This window comes from Bombina bombina, chromosome 5 (assembly GCF_027579735.1).
Source record: "Bombina bombina isolate aBomBom1 chromosome 5, aBomBom1.pri, whole genome shotgun sequence".
Classification (NCBI taxonomy): domain Eukaryota; kingdom Metazoa; phylum Chordata; class Amphibia; order Anura; family Bombinatoridae; genus Bombina; species Bombina bombina.
The window spans coordinates 947,005,314-947,028,039 of NC_069503.1; the positions used below are offsets into that span (position 1 = coordinate 947,005,314).

Genomic DNA, 22,726 nt, shown 5'->3' on the forward strand with positions numbered 1-22,726 from the left:
TCTCACTCCAAGAATGACGCAATAAAGTGTAGCATTTGGCGCACCCGCAAGCCTAAGTCTGTCCGCAATTTGAAACAAAGTAGTCAAATGAAAAAAAGACTAAACCCCAGGTAAGAAAAATATTTCTTAATATTAACTTTCCCCAAATATGAAACTGACAATCTGCAAAAGGAAATACATGAACCTGACTCATGGCAAATATAAGTAAAATACATATATTTAGAACTTTATATAAATGCATAAAGTGCCAAACCATAGCTGAGGTTCTTAAGAAATAAAAACATACTTACCAAAAGACACCCATCCACATATAGCAGATAGCCAAACCAGTACTGAAACTGTTATCAGTAGAGGTAATGGTATATGAGAGTATATCGTCGATCTGAAAAGGGAGGTAGGAGATGAATCTCTACGACAATAACCTATGAAAAAGACCCCCGTTAGGAAAATCATTGCATTCAATAGGTGATACTCTCCACGTCCCTCTGACATTCGTTGTACTCTGAGAGGAATCGGGTTTCAAAATGCTGAGAAGCGCATGTCAACGTAGAAATCTTAGCACAAACTTACTTCACCACTTCCATAGGAGGCAAAGTTTGTAAAACTGAATTGTGGGTGTGGTGAGGGGTGTATTTATAGGCATTTTGAGGTTTGGGAAACTTTGCCCCTCCTGGTAGGATTGTATATCCCATACATCACTAGCTCATGGACTCTTGCCAATTACATGAAAGAAATGAAGGTTTCTTTAAATGACGTCATCCAAGATGGCTTCCCTTCAATTCCGATTGGCTGATAGAATTCTATCAGCCAATCGGAATTCAGGTAGAAAAAATCCTATTTGCTGATGCAATCAGCCAATAGGATTGAAGTTCAATCCTATTGGCTGATCCAATCAGCCAATAGGATTTAGCTGGCACTCAATTGGCTGATTGGATTTCCCTTATATAAAGGGTCTTTCTAGATGTAAACTGATCATCATAGTAGTAATAACCTGAAAGAAGGCACAAGCCTTGTGTTGCTGATATCAAGGGCCCCCTGAACAAATATAACTGTGGAGGACAACTGGTGGAGTGTAAAAAGTTAACATATATATATATATATATATATATATATATATATATATATATATATATTTTATATATATAAATATATATATTATAGTACTTTGGCTAGTGAACTTATGCTAAATGTAAATCATTTAGTATTTAATGAAATATTTAGGAAATAAATTACTCACATGCTGTGGTTTACGTGTGCTATAGAAAAGCAACAACAAAAAGATTTTACTGTGTATTCCACAATGTGTTTGATCTGTGAGTTACAACACAAATTATGATTTCTCAGCAGCCCAAACACTGAAAAGTATGATTATGAATGACAGTGCAGTAGTGAAAGGCTTCCTAACACACAAAAAAAAACAGACTGAAACTTTATAATAATATTTCTTTTATTAAATATTTAAAATTATTTTGCAAAGTATCAACAGTTTAAGGTATTAAACAAAAATATTTTCTACATTAGTATATATTACATATACTTGTTGATAACATTTTTTAATAATTTAATTATAAATACAATTAATCTTTCCATTTTTTTATCAACTTAAAATTACTTTAATAACATCACATGCATTAAAAAAACACACAATTAATGCTATTGATTTTGATAGTTTATACTGCATTATTAAACACATGCTAAAAATAACATTTACACAAAATGCACAGAACAGCAGATTGGTGTAACCTTTTCTACACAGGGAAATAAACACATTTTACAAAGTGTGCACTTCAGATATTTCAATCTTGAATTCTAGGGGTTGTAGGCTTTGTACTTGTGAGCTGCATTTTGGACATGTGAAATACATGTCAGCAATATAATTACTTTTTATACAGTAGTAGCAAAAAACATGGGGACAGCCAATAGTATGTGGCATTGTAGGCCACTGTCCACATAAGCAGCACTCTCTGCAGTGTGCCGCTAAAGAGGGATCCTTGAAATTAAGAACACTGACGGGTTTGCACCAAGAAAATATTTTAGATTTTAGCTTTTGTGTGTTGATGAGAGGCAAAAGAAAAATAAGAAATTCAGCAAAGCCGTGCCATAAAATTTCTCTGTTCATGTATTCAAATCCTATTTGACGAACATCTTGGGGTGTGATAAAAACAGATCGTATTCTCAGAAGGCGTTCTGTCAATGTTGCAAATTTGCCCTGCTGCAGAAAAATAAAAAAATTCAAAAGCACACTAAACTTAACAAGTCCTGCTATGGTATTGATGAAATATTTAGTTTTCTGAAAAGATGATCCAAAAGGGCTATTACTAAATAAATCATAGGATCTTTCTTCCAGCCATTTGCTTCCAACTGTGAAAAGTGCCAACCATACTTTTTGCTGCTTATTCAAAGGCCTGTATTTTTTAGTTTGCGCCAGATCATTTTTGTACTGGATATTCAAAATTGCCTGGCCAACAGTAGCATTTTTAGAGTAGACTGTAAATCTCCACAAAAAAAGTCCTAAAAAGGCTTTAATCTCTGGTTCAAAGCGAGTCAACAGACCTGGCTTAAATCCTTGAAAGCAACTGTTAAATTGGGACCAGATTAATTGCTCTAACGCCTTGTTTAATTCAATAGCATCCAGCTGACTTATTCTTAGCACAGGATTTATCTCTTCCATATTGTTTTGCGCTGCTGCTTCTAATGGCCTGCAGAAAATATAAATCTTGGTTATTTCACCTTTACATTATTCATTTGCATTAAAATAAGTTCCACTAAATTTAGGTTTTAAAGGGACATTGTACACTAGGTTTTTCTTTTGCATAAATGTTTTGTAAATGGATCCATTTACATAGCCCATCTGGTAGTGTTTTTGTAAAAATGTATAGTTTTGTTTATTTTTTTTTTTTAATAACATTGTGATGATTTTCAGCATCCTAACCAAGCCCCACAGTGTCAGATGTATACACACGTTTACAGATTCATGCTGGCTCCTGTATATGTTATCTGTTTTTTCATATGCAGGGGAGGGTCCCCTGCATATGAAAAATATACGGGGAGGGTCCCCTGCATATAAATAACACATATTCTACAGTATAAAATAAATTATTCTTACTGTGCTTTTTGCAGCAGATGGTTTCTATTATTTTTTTTCTTTATTATTTTGTACTTTAATATAAACAAGAACAATATAAAAATTAGTCTACATTACTATGACGAACTGTTCAAACTCTTCGGTACCAAAACATATTAAATATACCTCACCTCATATGTCAAGTGGGCAGGTAGTCTCCACTACATTATTTTGATTGTTAAATAATAGTTGTGATGGAAAAACACAGGAATGCACAACCATACCAGAGTCTTTTCACAAAGAAAGAAAAAAATCATTGCTCTTTAGCTATCTATTAACGTTCACTGAACATAATGTTGTAACAAAGGGTGACCTCAGTGGCAAACAAAACTTGAGAACAAAGGCTGATGTCTTCTCTGGAGGTCATAGCACCAACAAAAAAGAATGCATTCACAAAATGTGGTGCTGACCCCCACATAAGCCATTTATCTGACTTCTGCTCTTCTTATTTATACTATACACATCTTGATAAATAGACGAACAACAGAGCAGCTACTTTTAATGTAAAGGAAACTGACAAATATTTCAAATCTTAACCTCATTGGCTGCCAAAGATGGAAGAATGGGAAACATCTTTATCAAGAGATCATATATTTTCTAGAGTTAAAGGGACAGTAATTAAAACTTTTATGATTTGGCATGCAATTTTAACCGCTTAAGGACCACAGCACTTTTCCATTTTCTGACCGTTTAGGACCAAGACTATTTTTACATTTCTGCGGTGTTTGTGTTTAGCTGTAATTTTCTTCTTACTCATTTACTGTACCCACACATATTATATACCGTTTTTTTCTCACCATTAAATGGACTTTCTAAAGACGTTATTTTCATCATATTTTATAATTTGCTATAAAAAAAATATAAAATATGAGGAAAAAATGAAAAAACACACTTTTTCTAACTTTGACCCCAAAATCTGTTACACTTCTACAACTACCATAAAACACAAATTGCTAAATAGTTTCTAAATTTTGTCCTGAGTTTAGAAATACTCAATGTTTACATGTTCTTTCCTTTTTTTGCCAGTTATAGGGCAATAAGTACAAGTAGCACTTTTTGATATTTCAAAACCATTTTTTTTTTAATTTTTTTTTAGAGATAGTTACATTGGAACACTGATATCTGTCAGGAATCCCTGAATAACCCTTCACATGTATTTGAAAGAAGACAACCTAAGGTATTAAACTTGGGGTATTTTGACTCTTTTCATGCAACCATTTTACCACCAATCTATGCCAAAGTTTGAAAGAAAAAAAAAATGGTGATTTTTTGACAAAATAGCAATTTAAGAATACATTTAATGAGACTGTTAAGGGTTACTGCCAAATAACACCCCAATATGTGTTCAGCAACATCTCCTGAGTACAGTAATAACACCCAATAGGTGTGTTGGGTTCTCTGGGGGCTAAAAGGCTTTATTTTTAGGGGGCGCATTCCAGTTTTTCAACTTGGAATTTTCACATCTGTCATCATGCACCCATGTCCTATTTGTATCATTTCTGATGCCAACCAATGTAAATTACCCCCATCAAACCATATATTTTTGAAAAGTAGATACCCTAGGGTATTTTAAATGCTGGTATTTTAACACTTTGTCCAACTTTTGGGTAGTCATTATTGTGTGTTATTTTTCACACAAATTGTACTTTAGGCATGGATTCTTAGTTCCTGTTATGTGTTACTGCCAAAGAACACCCCAATATTTGTTCAGCAAGATCTCCTGAATACAGTGATACCACCTATGCATAGGTTTCTTGGGTTAGTTGGGGTTTGCAATGCCAAACTTCTGACATGTTTGTGATTTTTTCAAATTTAACATATCTTCTTTGACTATCTTCTTTGGGGGGCTTTTTTACATACCCCAATTTATTTGCTCGCCATGAACGTGCATATATTTCAGAAGTTGAGACCCCAAGGTATTGTATATGGGGTGTTTTGATGCCTTTGATGCACTGTTTTAGACAAAAAAAAATGGAGAAAGTGTGTGGTGGTATTTTTTAAATTTTACACACACATTGCTTTTTAACTATGATTTAGGAGAAACTGTTGTAAGTTATTGCAAAAATAACTGCAAGCCCTCCTGACTACACCTATGCCCCCCGTGCATAGGTCTGCCAGGATTTCGGGAAGGTTCTGTTGCAATTTTATGACTTGTAATTTTAGTTATTAAAAGTGAGAGTATTTCTTCCGATAGGCCTATCTTTAGTTTGGGGCCTATCGCATACCCCAGTTTTATTTATTGCCATGAAAGTGTATAATTTTGAAATGTTGACACCCCAAGGTATTGTATATGGTGTGCTTTGATGCCTTTGAAGCAACTGTTTTAGCCAAAAAAATTGGAGAAAGTGTATCGTGGTAATTTTTCAATTTTCATTTTCTCTTGTTAAGTGTATCCAGTCCACGGATCATCCATTACTTATGGGATATTAACTCCTCCCCAACAGGAAGTGCAAGAGGATTCACCCAGCAGAGCTGCTATATAGCTCCTCCCCTAACTGCCATTACCAGTCATTCTCTTGCACCCAACGAATAGATAGGATGTGTGAGAGGACTTTGGTGATTATACTTAGTTTCATACCTTCAATCAAAAGTTTGTTATTTTATAATAGCACCGGAGTGTGTTATTTCTTCTCTGGTAGAATTTGAAGAAGAATCTACCTGAGTTTTTCTATGATTTTAGCCGGAGTAGTTAAGATCATATTGCTGTTTCTCGGCCATCTGAGGAGAGGTAAACTTCAGATCAGGGGACAGCGGGCAGATTAATCTGCAAAGAGGTATGTAGCAGCTTATTATTTTCTGACAATGGAATTGATGAGAAAATTCTGCCATACCGATATAATGTAAACTCAGCCTTAAATGCAGTAGCAGCAACTGGTATCAGGCTGTCATGTATGTATATTTTACACTTCAGTATTCTGGGGAATGGCACTTCACTGGAATTATACTGTATGCATAAAACTTTAGCCTAATTTGCAGGGACTAGCAACAGGCTTTTTAATAACACTCAATTTATTAATGTTAAACGTTTTTTGCTGGCATGTAAAATCGTTTAATTTTCTGAGGTACTGGGTGAAAGAATGTTTTGGGCACTATTTTTTTCCACTTGGCAGTCGTTTTATTTAATTTATGACAGTTTACTGATCTCTCTCACTGTTATGTGTGAGGGGGAGGGGCCTTTTTTGGTGCTTTTGCTACGCATCAAAAAATTCAGTCAGAAGTTTATTGTCTTCCCTGCATGATCCGGTTCATCTCTACAGAACTCAGGGGTCTTCAAAACTTGTTTTGAGGGAGGTAATCACTCACAGCAGAGCTGTGAGATTGTAGTTGACTGTGATAAAAAAAACGTTTATTTCTGTATTTTTTTTCTGCTATCAGGGTTAGTTATCCTTTGCTAATGGGAGCAATCCTTTGCTAAAATTGTGTTTTTTACAAAGATTTGATGCTATAACTTTTCAGTTTATTAATTTTCAACTGTCATAACTTTTTCTGTGCTTCTTATAGGCACAGTACGTTTTCATATTATAGTAAATTACTTGAAAAGTATTTCCAAGTTGCTAGTTTATTTGCTAGTGTGTTAAACATGTCTGATTCAGAGGAAGATATCTGTGCTATATGTGCTAAAGCCAAAGTGGAGCCCAATAGAAATTTATGTACTAACTGTATTGATGCTACTTTAAATAAAAGTCAATCTGTACAAATTGAACATATTTCACCAAACAACGAGGGGAGAGTTATGCCGACTAACTCGCCTCACGTGTCAGTACCTGCATCTCCCGCTCGGGAGGTGCGTGATATTGTAGCGCCGAGTACATCTGGGCGGCCATTACAAATCACATTACAGGATATGGCTACTGTTATGACTGAAGTTTTGGCTAAATTACCAGAACTAAGAGGTAAGCGTGATCACTCTGGGGTGAGAACAGAGTGCGCTGATAATATTAGGGCCATGTCAGACACTGCGTCACAATTTGCAGAACATGAGGACGGAGAGCTTCATTCTGCGGGTGACGGTTCTGATCCAAACAAACTGGATTCAGATATTTCAAATTTTAAATTTAAGCTGGAAAACCTCCGTGTATTACTAGGGGAGGTGTTAGCGGCTCTGAATGATTGTAACACAGTTGCAATACCAGAGAAAATGTGTAGGTTGGATAAATATTTTGCGGTACCGGCGAGTACTGACGTTTTTCCTATACCTAAGAGACTTACTGAAATTGTTACTAAGGAGTGGGATAGACCCGGTGTGCCGTTCTCACCCCCTCCGATATTTAGAAAGATGTTTCCAATAGACGCCACCACACGGGACTTATGGCAAACGGTCCCTAAGGTGGAGGGAACAGTTTCTACTTTAGCTAAGCGTACCACTATCCCGGTGGAGGATAGCTGTGCCTTTTCAGATCCAATGGATAAAAAGTTAGAGGGTTACCTTAAGAAAATGTTTGTTCAACAAGGTTTTATATTGCAACCTCTTGCATGCATTGCGCCTGTCACGGCTGCAGCAGCATTTTGGTTTGAGTCTCTGGAAGAGACACTTGAATCAGCTCCATTAGATGAGATTACACACAAGCTTAAAGCCCTTAAGTTAGCTAACTCATTTATTTCAGATGCCGTAGTACATTTAACTAAACTTACGGCTAAGAATTCCGGATTCGCCATTCAGGCACGCAGAGCACTGTGGCTAAAATCCTGGTCAGCTGACGTTACTTCTAAATTGCTTAATATACCTTTCAAAGGGCAGACCTTATTCGGGCCCGGGTTGAAAGAAATTATCGCTGACATTACAGGAGGTAAAGGCCATGCCCTGCCTCAAGACAGAGCCAAACCTAAGGCTAGACAGTCTAATTTTCGTTCCTTTCGTAATTTCAAAGCAGGAGCAGCATCAACTTCCTCTGCACCAAAACAGGAAGGAGCTGTTGCTCGCTACAGACAAGGCTGGAGACCTAACCAGTCCTGGAACAAGGGCAAGCAGGCCAGGAAACCTGCTGCTGCCCCTAAGACAGCATGAATCGAGGGCCCCCGATCCGGGAACGGATCTAGTGGGGGGCAGACTTTCTCTCTTCGCCCAGGCTTGGGCAAGAGATGTCCAGGATCCCTGGGCGTTAGAGATCATATCTCAGGGATACCTTCTAGACTTCAAATTCTCTCCCCCAAGAGGGAGATTTCATCTGTCAAGGTTGTCAACAAACCAAATAAAGAAAGAGGCGTTTCTACGCTGCGTACAAGATCTTTTATTAATGGGAGTGATCCATCCGGTTCCGCGGTCGGAACAAGGACAAGGGTTTTACTCAAATCTGTTTGTGGTTCCCAAAAAAGAGGGAACTTTCAGGCCAATCTTGGATTTAAAGATCCTAAACAAATTCCTAAGAGTTCCATCGTTCAAAATGGAAACTATTCGGACAATTTTACCGATGATCCAAAAGGGTCAGTACATGACCACAGTGGATTTAAAGGATGCTTACCTTCACATACCGATTCACAAAGATCATTACCGGTATCTAAGGTTTGCCTTTCTAGACAGGCATTACCAGTTTGTAGCTCTTCCATTCGGATTGGCTACGGCTCCGAGAATCTTCACAAAGGTTCTTGGTGCTCTTCTGGCGGTACTAAGACCGCGAGGAATTGCGGTAGCTCCGTACCTAGACGACATTCTGATACAAGCTTTCAAACTGCCAAGTCTCATACAGAGTTAGTACTGGCATTTCTAAGGTCGCATGGATGGAAGGTGAACGAAAAGAAGAGTTCTCTCTTTCCACTCACAAGAGTTCCCTTCTTGGGGACTCTTATAGATTCTGTAGAAATGAAGATTTACCTGACAGAAGACAGGTTAACAAAGCTTCAAAATGCATGCCGTGTCCTTCATTCCATTCAACACCCGTCAGTAGCTCAATGCATGGAGGTGATCGGCTTAATGGTAGCAGCAATGGACATAGTACCCTTTGCACGCCTACATCTCAGACCGCTGCAATTGTGCATGCTAAGTCAGTGGAATGGGGATTACTCAGACTTGTCCCCTACTCTGAATCTGGATCAAGAGACCAGAAATTCTCTTCTATGGTGGCTTTCTCGGCCACATCTGTCCAGGGGGATGCCATTCAGCAGGCCGGACTGGACAATTGTAACAACAGACGCCAGCCTACTAGGTTGGGGCGCTGTCTGGAATTCTCTGAAGGCTCAGGGACAATGGAATCAGGAGGAGAGTCTCCTACCAATAAACATTCTGGAATTGAGAGCAGTTCTCAATGCCCTTCTGGCTTGGCCCCAGTTAACAACTCGGGGGTTCATCAGGTTTCAGTCGGACAACATCACGACTGTAGCTTACATCAACCATCAGGGAGGGACAAGAAGCTCCCTAGCAATGATGGAAGTATCAAAGATAATTCGCTGGGCAGAGTCTCACTCTTGCCACCTGTCAGCAATCCACATCCCGGGAGTGGAGAACTGGGAGGCGGATTTCTTAAGTCGTCAGACTTTTCATCCGGGGGAGTGGGAACTTCATCCGGAGGTCTTTGCCCAAATACTTCGACGTTGGGGCAAACCAGAGATAGATCTCATGGCGTCTCGACAGAACGCCAAGCTCCCTCGTTACGGGTCCAGATCCAGGGATCCGGGAGCGGTTCTGATAGATGCTTTGACAGCACCTTGGACCTTCGGGATGGCTTATGTGTTTCCACCCTTCCCGATGTTTCCTCGATTGATTGCCAGAATCAAACAGGAGAGAGCATCAGTGATTCTAATAGCGCCTGCATGGCCACGCAGGACTTGGTATGCAGATCTAGTGGACATGTCATCCTGTCCACCTTGGTCGCTACCTCTGAAACAGGACCTTCTGATCCAGGGTCCCTTTAAACATCAAAATCTAATTTCTCTGAAGCTGACTGCTTGGAAATTGAACGCTTGATTTTATCAAAACGTGGTTTTTCTGAGTCAGTTATTGATACCTTAATACAGGCTAGGAAGCCTGTTACCAGAAAGATTTACCATAAGATATGGCGCAAATACTTATATTGGTGCGAATCCAAGAGTTACTCATGGAGTAAGGTTAGGATTCCGAGGATATTGTCTTTTCTACAAGAAGGTTTAGAAAAGGGTTTATCCGCTAGTTCCTTAAAGGGACAGATTTCAGCTCTGTCCATTCTTTTACACAAACGTCTGTCAGAAGTTCCGGACGTTCAAGCTTTTTGTCAGGCTTTAGCTAGGATCAAGCCTGTGTTTAAAACTGTTGCTCCACCATGGAGTTTGAACTTAGTTCTTAATGTTTTACAGGGGGTTCCGTTTGAACCCCTTCATTCCATTGATATCAAGTTGTTATCTTGGAAAGTTCTGTTTTTAATGGCGATTTCCTCGGCTCGAAGAGTCTCTGAGTTATCTGCCTTACATTGTGATTCTCCTTATCTGATTTTTCATTCAGACAAGGTAGTTCTGCGTACTAAACCTGGGTTCCTACCTAAGGTGGTCACTAACAGGAATATCAATCAAGAGATTGTGGTTCCATCTTTGTGTCCTAATCCTTCTTCGAAAAAGGAACGTCTGCTACACAATCTAGATGTAGTCCGTGCCCTGAAATTTTATCTACAGGCAACTAAGGATTTTCGACAAACGTCTTCCCTGTTTGTCGTTTATTCTGGTCAGAGGAGAGGTCAAAAAGCTTCGGCTACCTCTCTCTCCTTTTGGCTTCGTAGCATAATACGGTTAGCCTATGAGACTGCTGGACAGCAGCCTCCTGAAAGAATTACAGCACATTCTACTAGAGCTGTGGCTTCCACTTGGTCCTTTAAGAATGAGGCTTCTGTTGAACAGATTTGCAAGGCTGCAACTTGGTCTTCTCTTCATACTTTTTCCAAATTTTACAAATTTGACACTTTTGCTTCTTCGGAGGCTGTTTTTGGGAGAAAGGTTCTTCAGGCAGTGGTTCCTTCCGTAGAGCCTGCCTGTCCCTCCCGTCATCCGTGTACTTTAGCTTTGGTATTGGTATCCCATAAGTAATGGATGATCCGTGGACTGGATACACTTAACAAGAGAAAACATAATTTATGCTTACCTGATAAATTTATTTCTCTTGTAGTGTATCCAGTCCACGGCCCGCCCTGTCACTTTAAGGCAGGTAATTTTTCCATTAAACTACAGTCACCACTGCACCCTATGGTTTTCCTTTCTCTGCATGTTTTCGGTCGAATGACTGGTAATGGCAGTTAGGGGAGGAGCTATATAGCAGCTCTGCTGGGTGAATCCTCTTGCACTTCCTGTTGGGGAGGAGTTAATATCCCATAAGTAATGGATGATCCGTGGACTGGATACACTACAAGAGAAATAAATTTATCAGGTAAGCATAAATTATGTTTTTACACACACATTGCTTTTTAACTATGATTTAGGAGAGACTGTTGTAAGTTATTGCAAAAAAAAAAAAAAAAACACTCCAGGTTGTTTTCTGCAAAGCACCCTGAGTACATCTATCCCCCCCCATGCATAGGTTTGACAGGGGTTTTGGTAAAAACAGCCCCAATTTTAGAACTTATAAAAAAATAGAGTAGTGAAATATAAAAATCTGGTAAAGTAAAAGTAAAAAAAAAAAACTCTAACAGTAAACATAACCAAAAAAAAAGAGTAACAGCAAATGTATTTATTTTTTAAAAATGGACCATTGTATGGTACCGCTTGAAGCAGTCCCCAATGCAAAATACAGGCTGTCCAGGGTAATCAGGACAGTAATATATGGTGTCTCTTCTATACCCCCTCTTGGTACAGACTCTGCATTTTTTTTTGGTTTCTGCTTTGCGGCAGTAGGGGAAGCAGGTGTATCTTGGTACAAAATCCCCGAAATGATCTGGAGCTAAAACTGTAAAAAAGTCTGTTTCATTCTGGGGTTTGCTTTTTGAACAACAAAAAAGCGTTGTGGGTTGCAATCCGCATTAAGTAAATTGCAACCTTTTTGTACCAGGCCCTCGTCTTCCGCAGATCAACCCCACCCGTATGCTGGTTATAAGACTGATGCACACTGGCTTCTTTATAATCTCAGATCTGCCATGTACAGGGATCACCACCGTCCTCTCTGTGTGGATGGTGGCAAGAAGGTATAAATCCTTCTTGTCTCTGTACTTAAGTGCCAACAGCTCCTCTTGGCACAGAGCTGAGGTCTCCCCCCTTCGTAGCCGGGTGTGGGCAAGTTGTCCGGGGAAACCTGCACGGTTCTTTTTCATTGTACCGCAAGCTATTGAATCAAAGCAATACCCAATATACACTGGAAACAGCAACTTCTGGAGTAAGTGATCGTGAAAACTGGGAATCTGCCTATTCCCCCAATTCACATAAAGCAACATCAAATGTCCACAGTACTTATTAATTTCTTATAATCTTTATTCCAAAACCATACAAAAAGCCTTTTTGTATGGTTTTGGAAAAAGATTATAAGAAATTAATAAGTGCTGTTGACATTTGCTGTTGCTTTATGTGAATCAAAGCAATACAGTAGCTTGAACAAATGGACACTTGTATAATTATTGTCTAAGTACAAGTGATATCCTTTGTTCATTAGGGGAAATATCAGGTCCAAGACAATCTTGCCAGTGGTTCCCATATGTTCTGGACAACCTGGAGGGACAAGGTAGCTATCCTTTCCCTCATACACCCGGAAGGCCTGAATATACCCAGCCTCGCTCTCACAGAGCTTATACACCTTTACCCCATACCTGGAGCGCTTGGAAGGAACATACTGCTTGAATCCCATCCTTCCCTTATACTTCATCAGGGATTTATCAACGCATATATTCCTTCCAAGTGTATAAGCATCTGCAAACCTGGCAGAAAAGTGGGTAATCAGGGGGCGGATTTTATACAGCCTGTCAAACTGGGGATGCTCCCTAGGGGGGCACAGGCTGTTGTCGCTGAAGTGCATGAAATGTAGAATCATTTCATACCTCTTCCTCGACATACTCTTGGAGAAAATGGGGGTAGAGCAGATGGGGATACTGCTCCAGTAGGAGCGAAATGAGGGTTTCTTTATGATGCCCATCAGCATAGTCAATGCCCAGAATTTTTTTAATTCTGGCACATTGATGGGGGCCCATTGCTGCTTTGCCAAATATGTTTCAGGCTTTGCAGCATGGAACTGATGGGCATATAAATTAGTTTGGGCGACAATGTTCCCCAATACATCATCGCCCAGAAACAACTCCAGAAACTGTTGGGGGCTAAATCCTGCAACATCTATTGATGCCAGGATTTGCTGTGAAGGGTGGGATATCAGGCCTCTGGAGATGAAGCGTTACCCACTCTTCAGCGGCAATGGCAGCAACACGCCTCTTTCTGGCAGGCAGCCACAGATACATCACTATCAGTTGAGACTGCATCTAATGATGTATTTAAGCATATGGCAGGGTCAAAATTGGGGTCTGAGTCAGGCATAGAGGCATCTAACTCTGATGCAAGGATGGCATACGCCTCCTCAGCACTATATGTTTTCTGTGACATTATTGTATCTGTCACAGAAAAAAAATTTCCACACAAAATTTAAATTAACTTAACTAAATGGCTCTGAAAAGAGCCTTTGGGTCTCTCAAAAAATTACAACAAAAATATTAACCCCTAAAAAAATGCACAGACAGCATAAAGTACAGCTATGCTACTGCCAGTAATTTATAATGATCACTGGCAAGCTAGGGGTTAATGGCTCTGAAAATTAAATTAAATGAGCTAAATGGCTCTGAAAATCGCCTTTGGGTCTCTCAAAAAATTACAAAAAAAATAACCACTAAAAAAATGCACATATAGCAAAAAAGTGCCAGTGATTTATAGTGATCACTAGCAAAAGAGCATTTGGGTCTCTCAATTATTAACAAATAAATTAAATAAATCTCTCTCCTGAACACAGGTCTCTCTCTCTCCAACAAAAACGCAAGTGAGGAGAGGGAGGGTGATCCACACTGATCAGAATCAATATTTACAAATATTGACATGATCGAAAAATGGGATATTTTAATCTAATATTTTTTTTGTGGAAGGCTCAGATTCGGTGACCCTAGCTTGCCCCTATGATGAGGCAGGCTAGGGACACCCCCAGAGGCCCCATTATGCACTGGGCATCGCCATCTTGGAAGCCTCGTGGGGGAGGGGGGCTATATGGGGCTTTTATTTTATTTTATATAATAAAAAACTTTTTTTTATTATTATTATTTTATACCACCGAGGCACATAGCACACAAGCAGAGCATTGGAAGCCTGTACGATCGCTTCTGATGCTCTGCTAGACTGCCGGGCTCCACGTGGAGCGAAACCGGAAGTGATCACTCGTGGGGGAGTGATCAATCTGGTCCCGGCAGTCGGGAACAGTATTGCAGGATGCCTCAACATCGAGGCATCGCTGCAACACTGTTAGAGCTGCTGGAAGAGACCTCGATCGCTTCCAGCGCTCAGTTTAGCCGACGCCATAAAGGGTACGTCCTTGGTCGTAAACTGCCTTTTTTTGCAGGACGTACCCTATATGCCGTCGGTCGTTAAGGGGTTAAACAACTTTCCAATTTACTTCAGTTATCAAATGTGTCTCATTATCTTGGTATCATTTATTGAAGAGTAAAACTAGGTAGACTTATAAGAGCTTAGGAGTGTGCACGTGACTTTAGTACTCTATGGCAGCAGTGTTTTGCAATATTATTTGCAGCTTTGTTATACAATGTTGCAACACACACATGCTGCCATAGAGTACTAAAGACACATGCACACTCCTGAGCTCATGAGCCTACCTAGTTTTACTCTTCAATAAAAGATACCAAGAGAACAAAACAATTTTGATAACAGAAGTAAATTGGAAGTTGTTTAAAATTGCTTGCTCTATCTGAATCATGACAGTTTATTTTTGACTTTACTGTCCCTTTAACCCCCCTTAAGGACCAAGACGTACAGGGTATGTCCTACAAAAACTGTCAGTTAGTGACCAAGGACGTACCCTGTACGTCCTCTGGGGTTTGAAGCTCTGGAAGTGATCCTGATCCCTTCCAGCAGCTTTAAAGGTATTGCAGTGATGCCTCGCTATTGAGGCATCACTGCAATACCTTTTTTTGGCACACTGATGCAGAGAGAGCCACTCTGTGGCCCTCTCTGCATCGGCCAGCAATGGTGCCGATCGTTGGTGGGTGGGAGCAGTTGCAGGGAGGGGGCCCATCGCTGGCAATCTTCCGGCCAGCAGTTGGAAATGATTGTCAGATGTGCGACGGAGCGCATGCGAGCGAGGGGGGTGGGTCATGTGCGTCCCGCGATCTGATACTAAAAAAATTTTAAGTTGTGGGTGACGATTGTGGGTGGGAGAAGGGGGGAAATCATTTTTCAAAATAGGTCTGGGAGGGGGAGGGAGTCGGGTATGGAGGGGGGCAGCTACACTACAGAAAAAATAATTTAAAAAAAGCCCCAGCTGCCACTTCCCAAAATGGTGGCAAATAGCTAGTGGGGGAGGGTTAGAGAGCTATTTGGGGGGATCAGAGAGGTTGGTGGCTAAGAGGGGATCCTACACAGCAGAATAATAATATTATTATTATTAACCCAAAGTTAGTGAAAAAGTGAACAGCAAAAATTAACCCTACAAGCTCCCTAATTAACCCCTTCACTGCTAAGCATTATACCAGCTTGGTGCGCAACGGCATTTAGCAGCCTTCTAGTTACCAAAAAGAAATGCCACAGCCATAAATGTCTACTATTTCTGAACAAAGGGGATCCCAGAGAAGCATTTACAATCATTTGTGGTTTAATTGCACAAGTTGTTTCTAAATATTTTCAATGAGAAACCTAAAGTTTGTGAAAAAGTGAATGATTTTTTTTTAATTTGATCGCATTTGGTGGTGAAATGGTGGCATGAAATATTCCAAAATGAGCCTAGATCAATACTTTGGTTTATCTACATGTCAAGTGATATTCAGGGATTCCTGACAGATATCAGTGTTTCTATGTAAAAACGGTATATAATGTATGTGTGTACAGTAAATGAGTAAGAGGAAAATTACAGCTAAACACAAACACTGCAGGAATGTAAAAATAGCCCTGGTCTCAAACGGTCAGAAAATGGAAAAGTGCTGTGGTCACTAAGGGGTTAAAGTGACCTGCAAAATTGTTTTATTAACCTGAGCGCATTGAAAAAATAAATGTAAAACTTGTTGTGGCGCTCTAGATGAGTCTGAGCATTTTTAGTTGCAGCTGTAGCGATATTCTGTACTTCAGCCAATAATTTGCAGATCCAGACGTATGGGCTGGAACATAGTTGCACCTTGTATAGACTATTTTAATTTTTTGATTACAGACTATTGATATATTGCTCTATCAACAAATAGTATTTTTTATTTACTTTAAAACCTGACAAGCTAGGGTTTTGTTTTTACTGTTTTTACTGATTTTTATTCTTCTACCTATATCTATTTGTTTAACAAGGTTTTTAACAAACACTAAAACATCTTCTTACCTTTATTGGCCTCTCTGTAGGTTTTAAGAAGGTAACACAAACTCGTCTGATCTAAGGTTCTTGGGAGAAAAACAAATATGTCCTTAATTAAAAAACAACAACAAAAAAAAAACACAACATAATTGTGATATTATTCAGACCTTAGTTAATGTGAATTGATCAGTGGATTTATGTGCTAAAATACAAAATATTAAAAAAAAATTAGAATTTACAATTTTTAACTGGAATCTGCTACACTCATTGAAGAAAACTTGCTTTGAATAAAATGGTGCATCATATACAAATGATAAAATATAGTAACCTAAACATACTAAAAGGAAAACAGAAAGTACTTAAAGGGACAGTATAAACCAATTTTCATATAACTGCATGTAATAGACACACTATAAAGGATAATATGCACAGATACTAATATAAAAATCCAGTATAAAACCGTTCAAAAACTTACTTAGAAGTTCCCAGTTTAGCTCTGTTGAAAAGGTTAGCAGGAACACCCACTGACAGTGGTTGTATAGCAAAAACAGCAGACACTCCCCCCTCCCCTGCATTTGAAAATACTTTTTTTCACAAACAAGAGCAAGCTGGCGTAGGTATACATCAGTATACTTCTGGGCTTGGTTAGGAGTCTGAAAATCAGCACAATGTTATTTAAAAATAAGCAAAACTATACTTTAAAAAAAAAAAAAAAAAAAAGCTGTATGTGCTATATAAATGGATCATCTACAAAACATTTATGCAAAGACATATCTAGTGTATAATGTCCCTTTAAATGGCAATGGAAGCTTAAACCATTGGATGTTTAAAATTAAAGTGATCGTTAAGTTTAATGGTTTGCTTATTCTGTTCTGTTAGTTCTGTTTTTAAAATGTGTAATATTTGTTTCCACATAAAAAAATGCTTATAAACATCTTTAAGTATTTATTAATTTACTGCTATTTCCCCCTCTTGCCCCCCTTTACGGAGTCTTTTTTCCCCTTCTGTGACATTTCACTCCTTCACCCAATAACCAGCGTTGCCATGTTGCTTGCTAATTTGTATGTGCTTTGTGACTTTGTCACCTTCCCAGTATCGGCCAAGGGGGGATGCATTACCTACTGTGTAGAGAGCGGGTGGGACCAATTTCTACGTCACTACAGTACATAAAAGCAAATGGAAGGGACAAAGGGAATATGAAAAGGAAAGGAATAAAAGTTTTATTGTTTTTTTTTTTTTAAATAAAGTCAGCAATTTTACATGTAATATAGTGGTATACATTGGAATGTCACATTGTTAAATATACCTGAATATACTACTTCATTTACCATTAAGGTGATAATCTGTCTTTTACACCTAAGGGGTTAAAATGCAATGGAAAAAAAATTCAGAATTAATCTCCACAATAGCATCTTATTGGGCATCAAAATGTAATCCCCCATCAAACGTAGTAAAGCAACTTAGCAATGTACAGTAATATATTTTGACTGCATCTCCTTTAATTTAAATCTAAAAAAAATATCTTAGTTTTAACATTCTGCTGAGATTTGAAACCTTCTCCTATGTGCTGCATGATGATTGGTTGATCAGTGCAGGAGCAAACTCAACAAAGAAGAGAGGAAAAAACATTTAAGAGGCATTTTAATGCGTGTCCCTGGACTACAAAGCAATGCACATGCTGTAGTTTTATCTGTCTATGTTAAAGGGACAGTAAACCTTAAAATTGCATCTTTCAAAAGAACAGATCTAAACTTTATATTTCATAATTGCATATTTTTTTTTAATTTAATGTTCAAAAAACACAATTTTTCTTCAATTGCACTCCCTCCGTTTTGCTAATTATGCAAATTCACTGGTGGCTTTACATATAGCCCTCGGGAGCGTGCACCTCTATTTTTAATCCCATGATTCTCTGGCTAAGCTTTCAGTACGACGAGTATTTCTTAGCTCTATCAATACACTGCAGAATGGTAGTCACATGATAAAGAACGGTAGCGTGAGAGACTGCAGTTTAGCACAGTAGCGTTATGTACATTCTGCACAACCTGTATAAGTTAAGTAAATTAAATCCCCGTAGGCATACGAGCATAAAATGCAGATTTATACTCTTCCACAGGGCTTTACATTTATGTTCTCCATTTACTGCAATATGAAATGAAAACTTATACACAAACTTTCAGCAATGCCATTTACTATGACATGTCTGATAACTACTATAATATGCTATATGAGCTGACGGGAGTGCTGCGCTGTCAGTTTGCTAATGGGCGATGCAGGCGCTAACTGAATTACACATGCTTCCTAACAAATAGACATGCGTGTATATTTGAACCCTATTGTAAATACGAACAGGAATTGCGCTTTGCCGTAATCAATATTCATAGAGCTAATTATTAAAAACACTCCGATTAGTCAATACCTTTTAGGAATTTCTGTGACTGCGTGCAGGGGCTGTCTGCTACTGAGAGAGCGGCATGTTTGCGGTTGGTAAAATAAAGGAAAAAGAATATAAAAATTAATATTTAAAAATATGTATTACGCTAAAGTTGTTAAAGGGACACTGAACCCACATTTTTTTCTTTCATGATTCAGGTAGAGCATGACATTTTAATCAACTTTCTAATTTACTCCTATTATTAATTTTTCTTCGTTCTCTTGATATCTTTATTTTAAAAGCAGGAATGTTAATCTTTAGCAGCCAGTCCATTTTAGGCTCAGCACCATGGATAATGCTTGCTTATTGGAGGTGTACATTTACCCACCAATAAGCAAGCATAACCCAGGTTCTCAACCAAAAATGGGCCGGCTCCTATGCATCACATTCCTGCTTTTTAAATAAAGATAGCAAGACAACAAAGAAAAGTTGATAATAGGAGTAAATTAGAAATTTGCTTAAAATTGCATGCTCTATCTGAATCATGAAAGAAATATTGGGGTTTAGTGTCCCTTTAATTCTACATTTAGTAAATGGAAATTGCAATATAATTACTCAGTAAGGTTTTCGACCCTTTAAGTACTATGGGCTTTTCTGTAACAGGACAGTTGTAGAAGAAATTTGTAAAGGTTGGCATACTTTGCAAAGCTTTTTGTAAGACTGGGCTACAATCCCATATTAATCACATGCAAAAATTATTCTTCTCATCTGTTAGCGCAACAATTTCAAAACATCCAATATGCCAATGAAGAAATGGATGTTCAATCGAAATTATAAAAAAACAAGACACACAGATTTGCAATTATTATATCTGGGTATGTGGGGATAGATTTGCGTCTGTTAAAGGGACAGTCAACACCCGAAAGAACTTTATCCCATACCTTTGATCCCCCAAAGACGATGGGCCTGCACCGCATCCCATTTTCAACACCTCTAGCGTTATACGAGTAATCGGCCAAAGCACATACATTTTTCTAATAGAGATATGGCAGCCAAACTCCCCCCACCGTGACGTAGTAGGTTTCAGTTTAATTGAATAAGCCAATCAGAATAAAATCCTCGGCTGGATTCTTAACACACGTTCACGCTTGCACTTCTGATTTCGGCTTGAAAACTGAAAGAACTTAAAATGCGCATGTGTCAACGGTTCATACATGAACGAGCATGGCATTTAGTAAAGAAGGGGACGAAAGAGGAGGGTTAGGAGTTTGGCTGCCATATCTCTATTAGAAAAACGTATGCCCCAAGGCAGAACATACAGTGATCTGAGATGTCATTGCAGAAAATGCAGCATGTCTGTGGAAAGAACAGGACAAAAACAGGAACTATTAGCGATTTAACTTTTTAGCGCTGCTCCACATTAGGCTGTTCTCTTCAGAGCTGTTCTCTAACTGCACTGTGTAAGTTTTCCTTATCACAGTTCCTCCAGAGCAACGTGCTGTTTGAAGTGAACAGTCAAATATGCAGTAGCGCTGCACAGTAGTAGTGCATTAATGGACTGGCTCTCAGAGATTGTTTCAAGCCCGTCCCCTAGCCTGTCACAGTCTGCAAAGCTGTTTTTTCTGAATGTAAAATGTTCGTATGAGCAATGCACCTTTTTTAGAGTATGTCTGCAGATAATTTGCAATGCAATTTCAACTACTTCACTATATTATAAAACTTTAAATATTGCTTTATTCTCCAGTTAATTAACACATTACAATTGAACTGGTGCTTTAGTGTAACTGCCTAATTTAAAATTGAAATTTAAAAATGACCTGCAGAAATTTTTTAACTAATAAAATCTCATCGCAGAAAGTGAAAAAAAGTTCTGCCTCTAGGGTGATTTGGACGATTACTAGTATAACGTTAGAGGTGTTGAAAATGGGATGCGGTGCAGGCGCATTGTCTTTGGCTGCTCGAAGGTATGGGATAAAGTTCTTTCGGGTGTTGACTGTCCCTTTAACTGCTTACTGATGGTAATTTGCTACAACAAAAATAAGGTATTTTTACACATTATTTATGTTTTTTTTAATTATTATGATTTTTGTATTTGCTTAAATACTAAATAAAGTTTAATATTAAATGAGGATAAAGACTGTCATCAAACGCATGGGCTCCTGTTTTGTGTTATCTATCTTTTCATATGCAGGAAAGGGGGGAGGTCTGCTCTTGTTTTCCCAGACACTATCAGTGGGTGTCCCAGACTAACCTCATCAACAGTGCTAAACTCTGAGCTTCTAAGTACTTTTTAAAAAGGTTTTATACTGGATGTTTATATCAGTATCTGTGCATATTCTTCTTTATAGTAGTGTCTATTGCATGCAGTTATATGAAAATGAGTGTATAATGTCCATTTAAGGAACAGGCATCCACTCCCTGTCTGTCAATTCAATTCCTGCAATGATCCTCACTTAGGTAACGGTCCTTCATCCATAATACACAACTCAAGTCTGTTATATGGAAGTTTATCAATAAGAATCTTAATTACACACTTTCCAGAAACCATGCAATGCACATTTGTGTTGCTAAGTATTTGGTAGACTTACTTCTGGGCTAAATGCTCTGTGAGCAGCTAATGTGAGATCAGATATAAGATTCATCAGAGAATGCAAAAACAAGAACAGTTCCATTGAACTCTGTTGCTCTTTTTGAGAAGTGTTCTATGTTTTTAGCTATGACGTTAAAATGGTGAAAACACTCTAAAATTTTGTAAACAGCTGTCTCCGCTCTGAACCAGCAGTTCTCTGCAGCTCCAGAGTAGTACCTTGCAGGGGTTAAACCAGGACTTGAGAATGAACAAAATCTATTTAAATAACAACTGGAAGACATAAAGCAGGTCATAAAAGTAAAATTTATCAAATAAAATTAGACTGCAAGCTCTTCACTGCCTGCAAGTTCGGGGGGGGGGGGGGATTAGTCTCAGACTACAATATATTAAATCAGAATGCATGTTATTGTATCATAATATAGGAATGAACTGTTTGCCTGCCAAAAATAAATAAAAGATGCAATACATCACTAATGGATGTGCTGCAGTCCCCTTTGGCAGCCAAAGGTATAAAACATAAATCCTCAATATATTCATCAGTTGTTTGCTACAAGGAAGAACAAAATTGGAGTATATTACCTAATTTGGTAAAAATCACAAACTCCTCAGCCTCAGGCAGGGATTAACCTCTTAGCTACCTGAAAAGTTCTCAACACATTGTTTTGTCGCTATACCAAGGGTTAAAAAAAAAAGTTTGTAAATGTATTGATCAATTGCATGGGCACCGGGATAGGAGCAATAAAAGAGTTACGCTGTTATAAATAAATAACAAGCGTGTCATACTGTTAGTGCTAACGTTTGCATACTAGTGATTCTGCACAAATATGTAACAATAAACACTCACAACAAAGACTAACAGGAGTTTACAGCTATGTGCACAGCTTCACGCAGCAACAAACTCTCTTCAGGATGTAGCTTCGTCTACACTGAATGTCACGTGACTTCCCTGTGTACAGAAAGTCAGAGCGACCAAACTTCCTAAACTCTCAAACTTGCAGTTTGTGCCTGCTGTACAGATTGTATGTAAAGCATAACTGCTGCTGCTGCCTATAGAAGTGAAAATAATTATTTTCACAGCCATACTAAGTATTTCAAAAATGTATATGGGGGTTCATATGAGGGCTACCAACAATACTGCAGTGTTTGTGTCACTAGAAAATAAAGGGGAGCCATATTTTGGGGTGTAAATGTTTTCTCCATAGACTTTCCCCAGCCAGCTAGAGCTGC

At 38.6% G+C, this 22,726-nt stretch overlaps 1 protein-coding gene across 3 annotated transcripts; it reads right to left on the minus strand.

Annotated features, from left to right (window-relative positions):
- Window positions 1-1,429: 1,429 nt before the first annotated feature.
- PEX2 (peroxisomal biogenesis factor 2) lies at window positions 1,430-22,437 on the minus strand. 3 transcript variants are annotated; one of them, XM_053715145.1, is made up of 3 exons: window positions 22,344-22,437; window positions 16,563-16,621; window positions 1,430-2,699 (listed from the first exon to the last, which is right to left on the minus strand). In XM_053715145.1, the coding sequence occupies exon 3, from the start codon at window positions 2,669-2,671 to the stop codon at window positions 1,772-1,774; it is 900 nt and encodes a 299-aa protein (XP_053571120.1). In that variant the 5' UTR covers window positions 2,672-2,699; window positions 16,563-16,621; window positions 22,344-22,437; the 3' UTR covers window positions 1,430-1,771. The 3 variants fall into 3 exon arrangements, with proteins under 3 accessions (XP_053571120.1, XP_053571121.1, XP_053571122.1); XM_053715146.1 differs by having other exon boundaries at window positions 22,357-22,419; XM_053715147.1 differs by lacking the exon at window positions 22,344-22,437 and adding an exon at window positions 22,079-22,316.
- Between the last annotated feature and the right edge of the window lie 289 nt (window positions 22,438-22,726).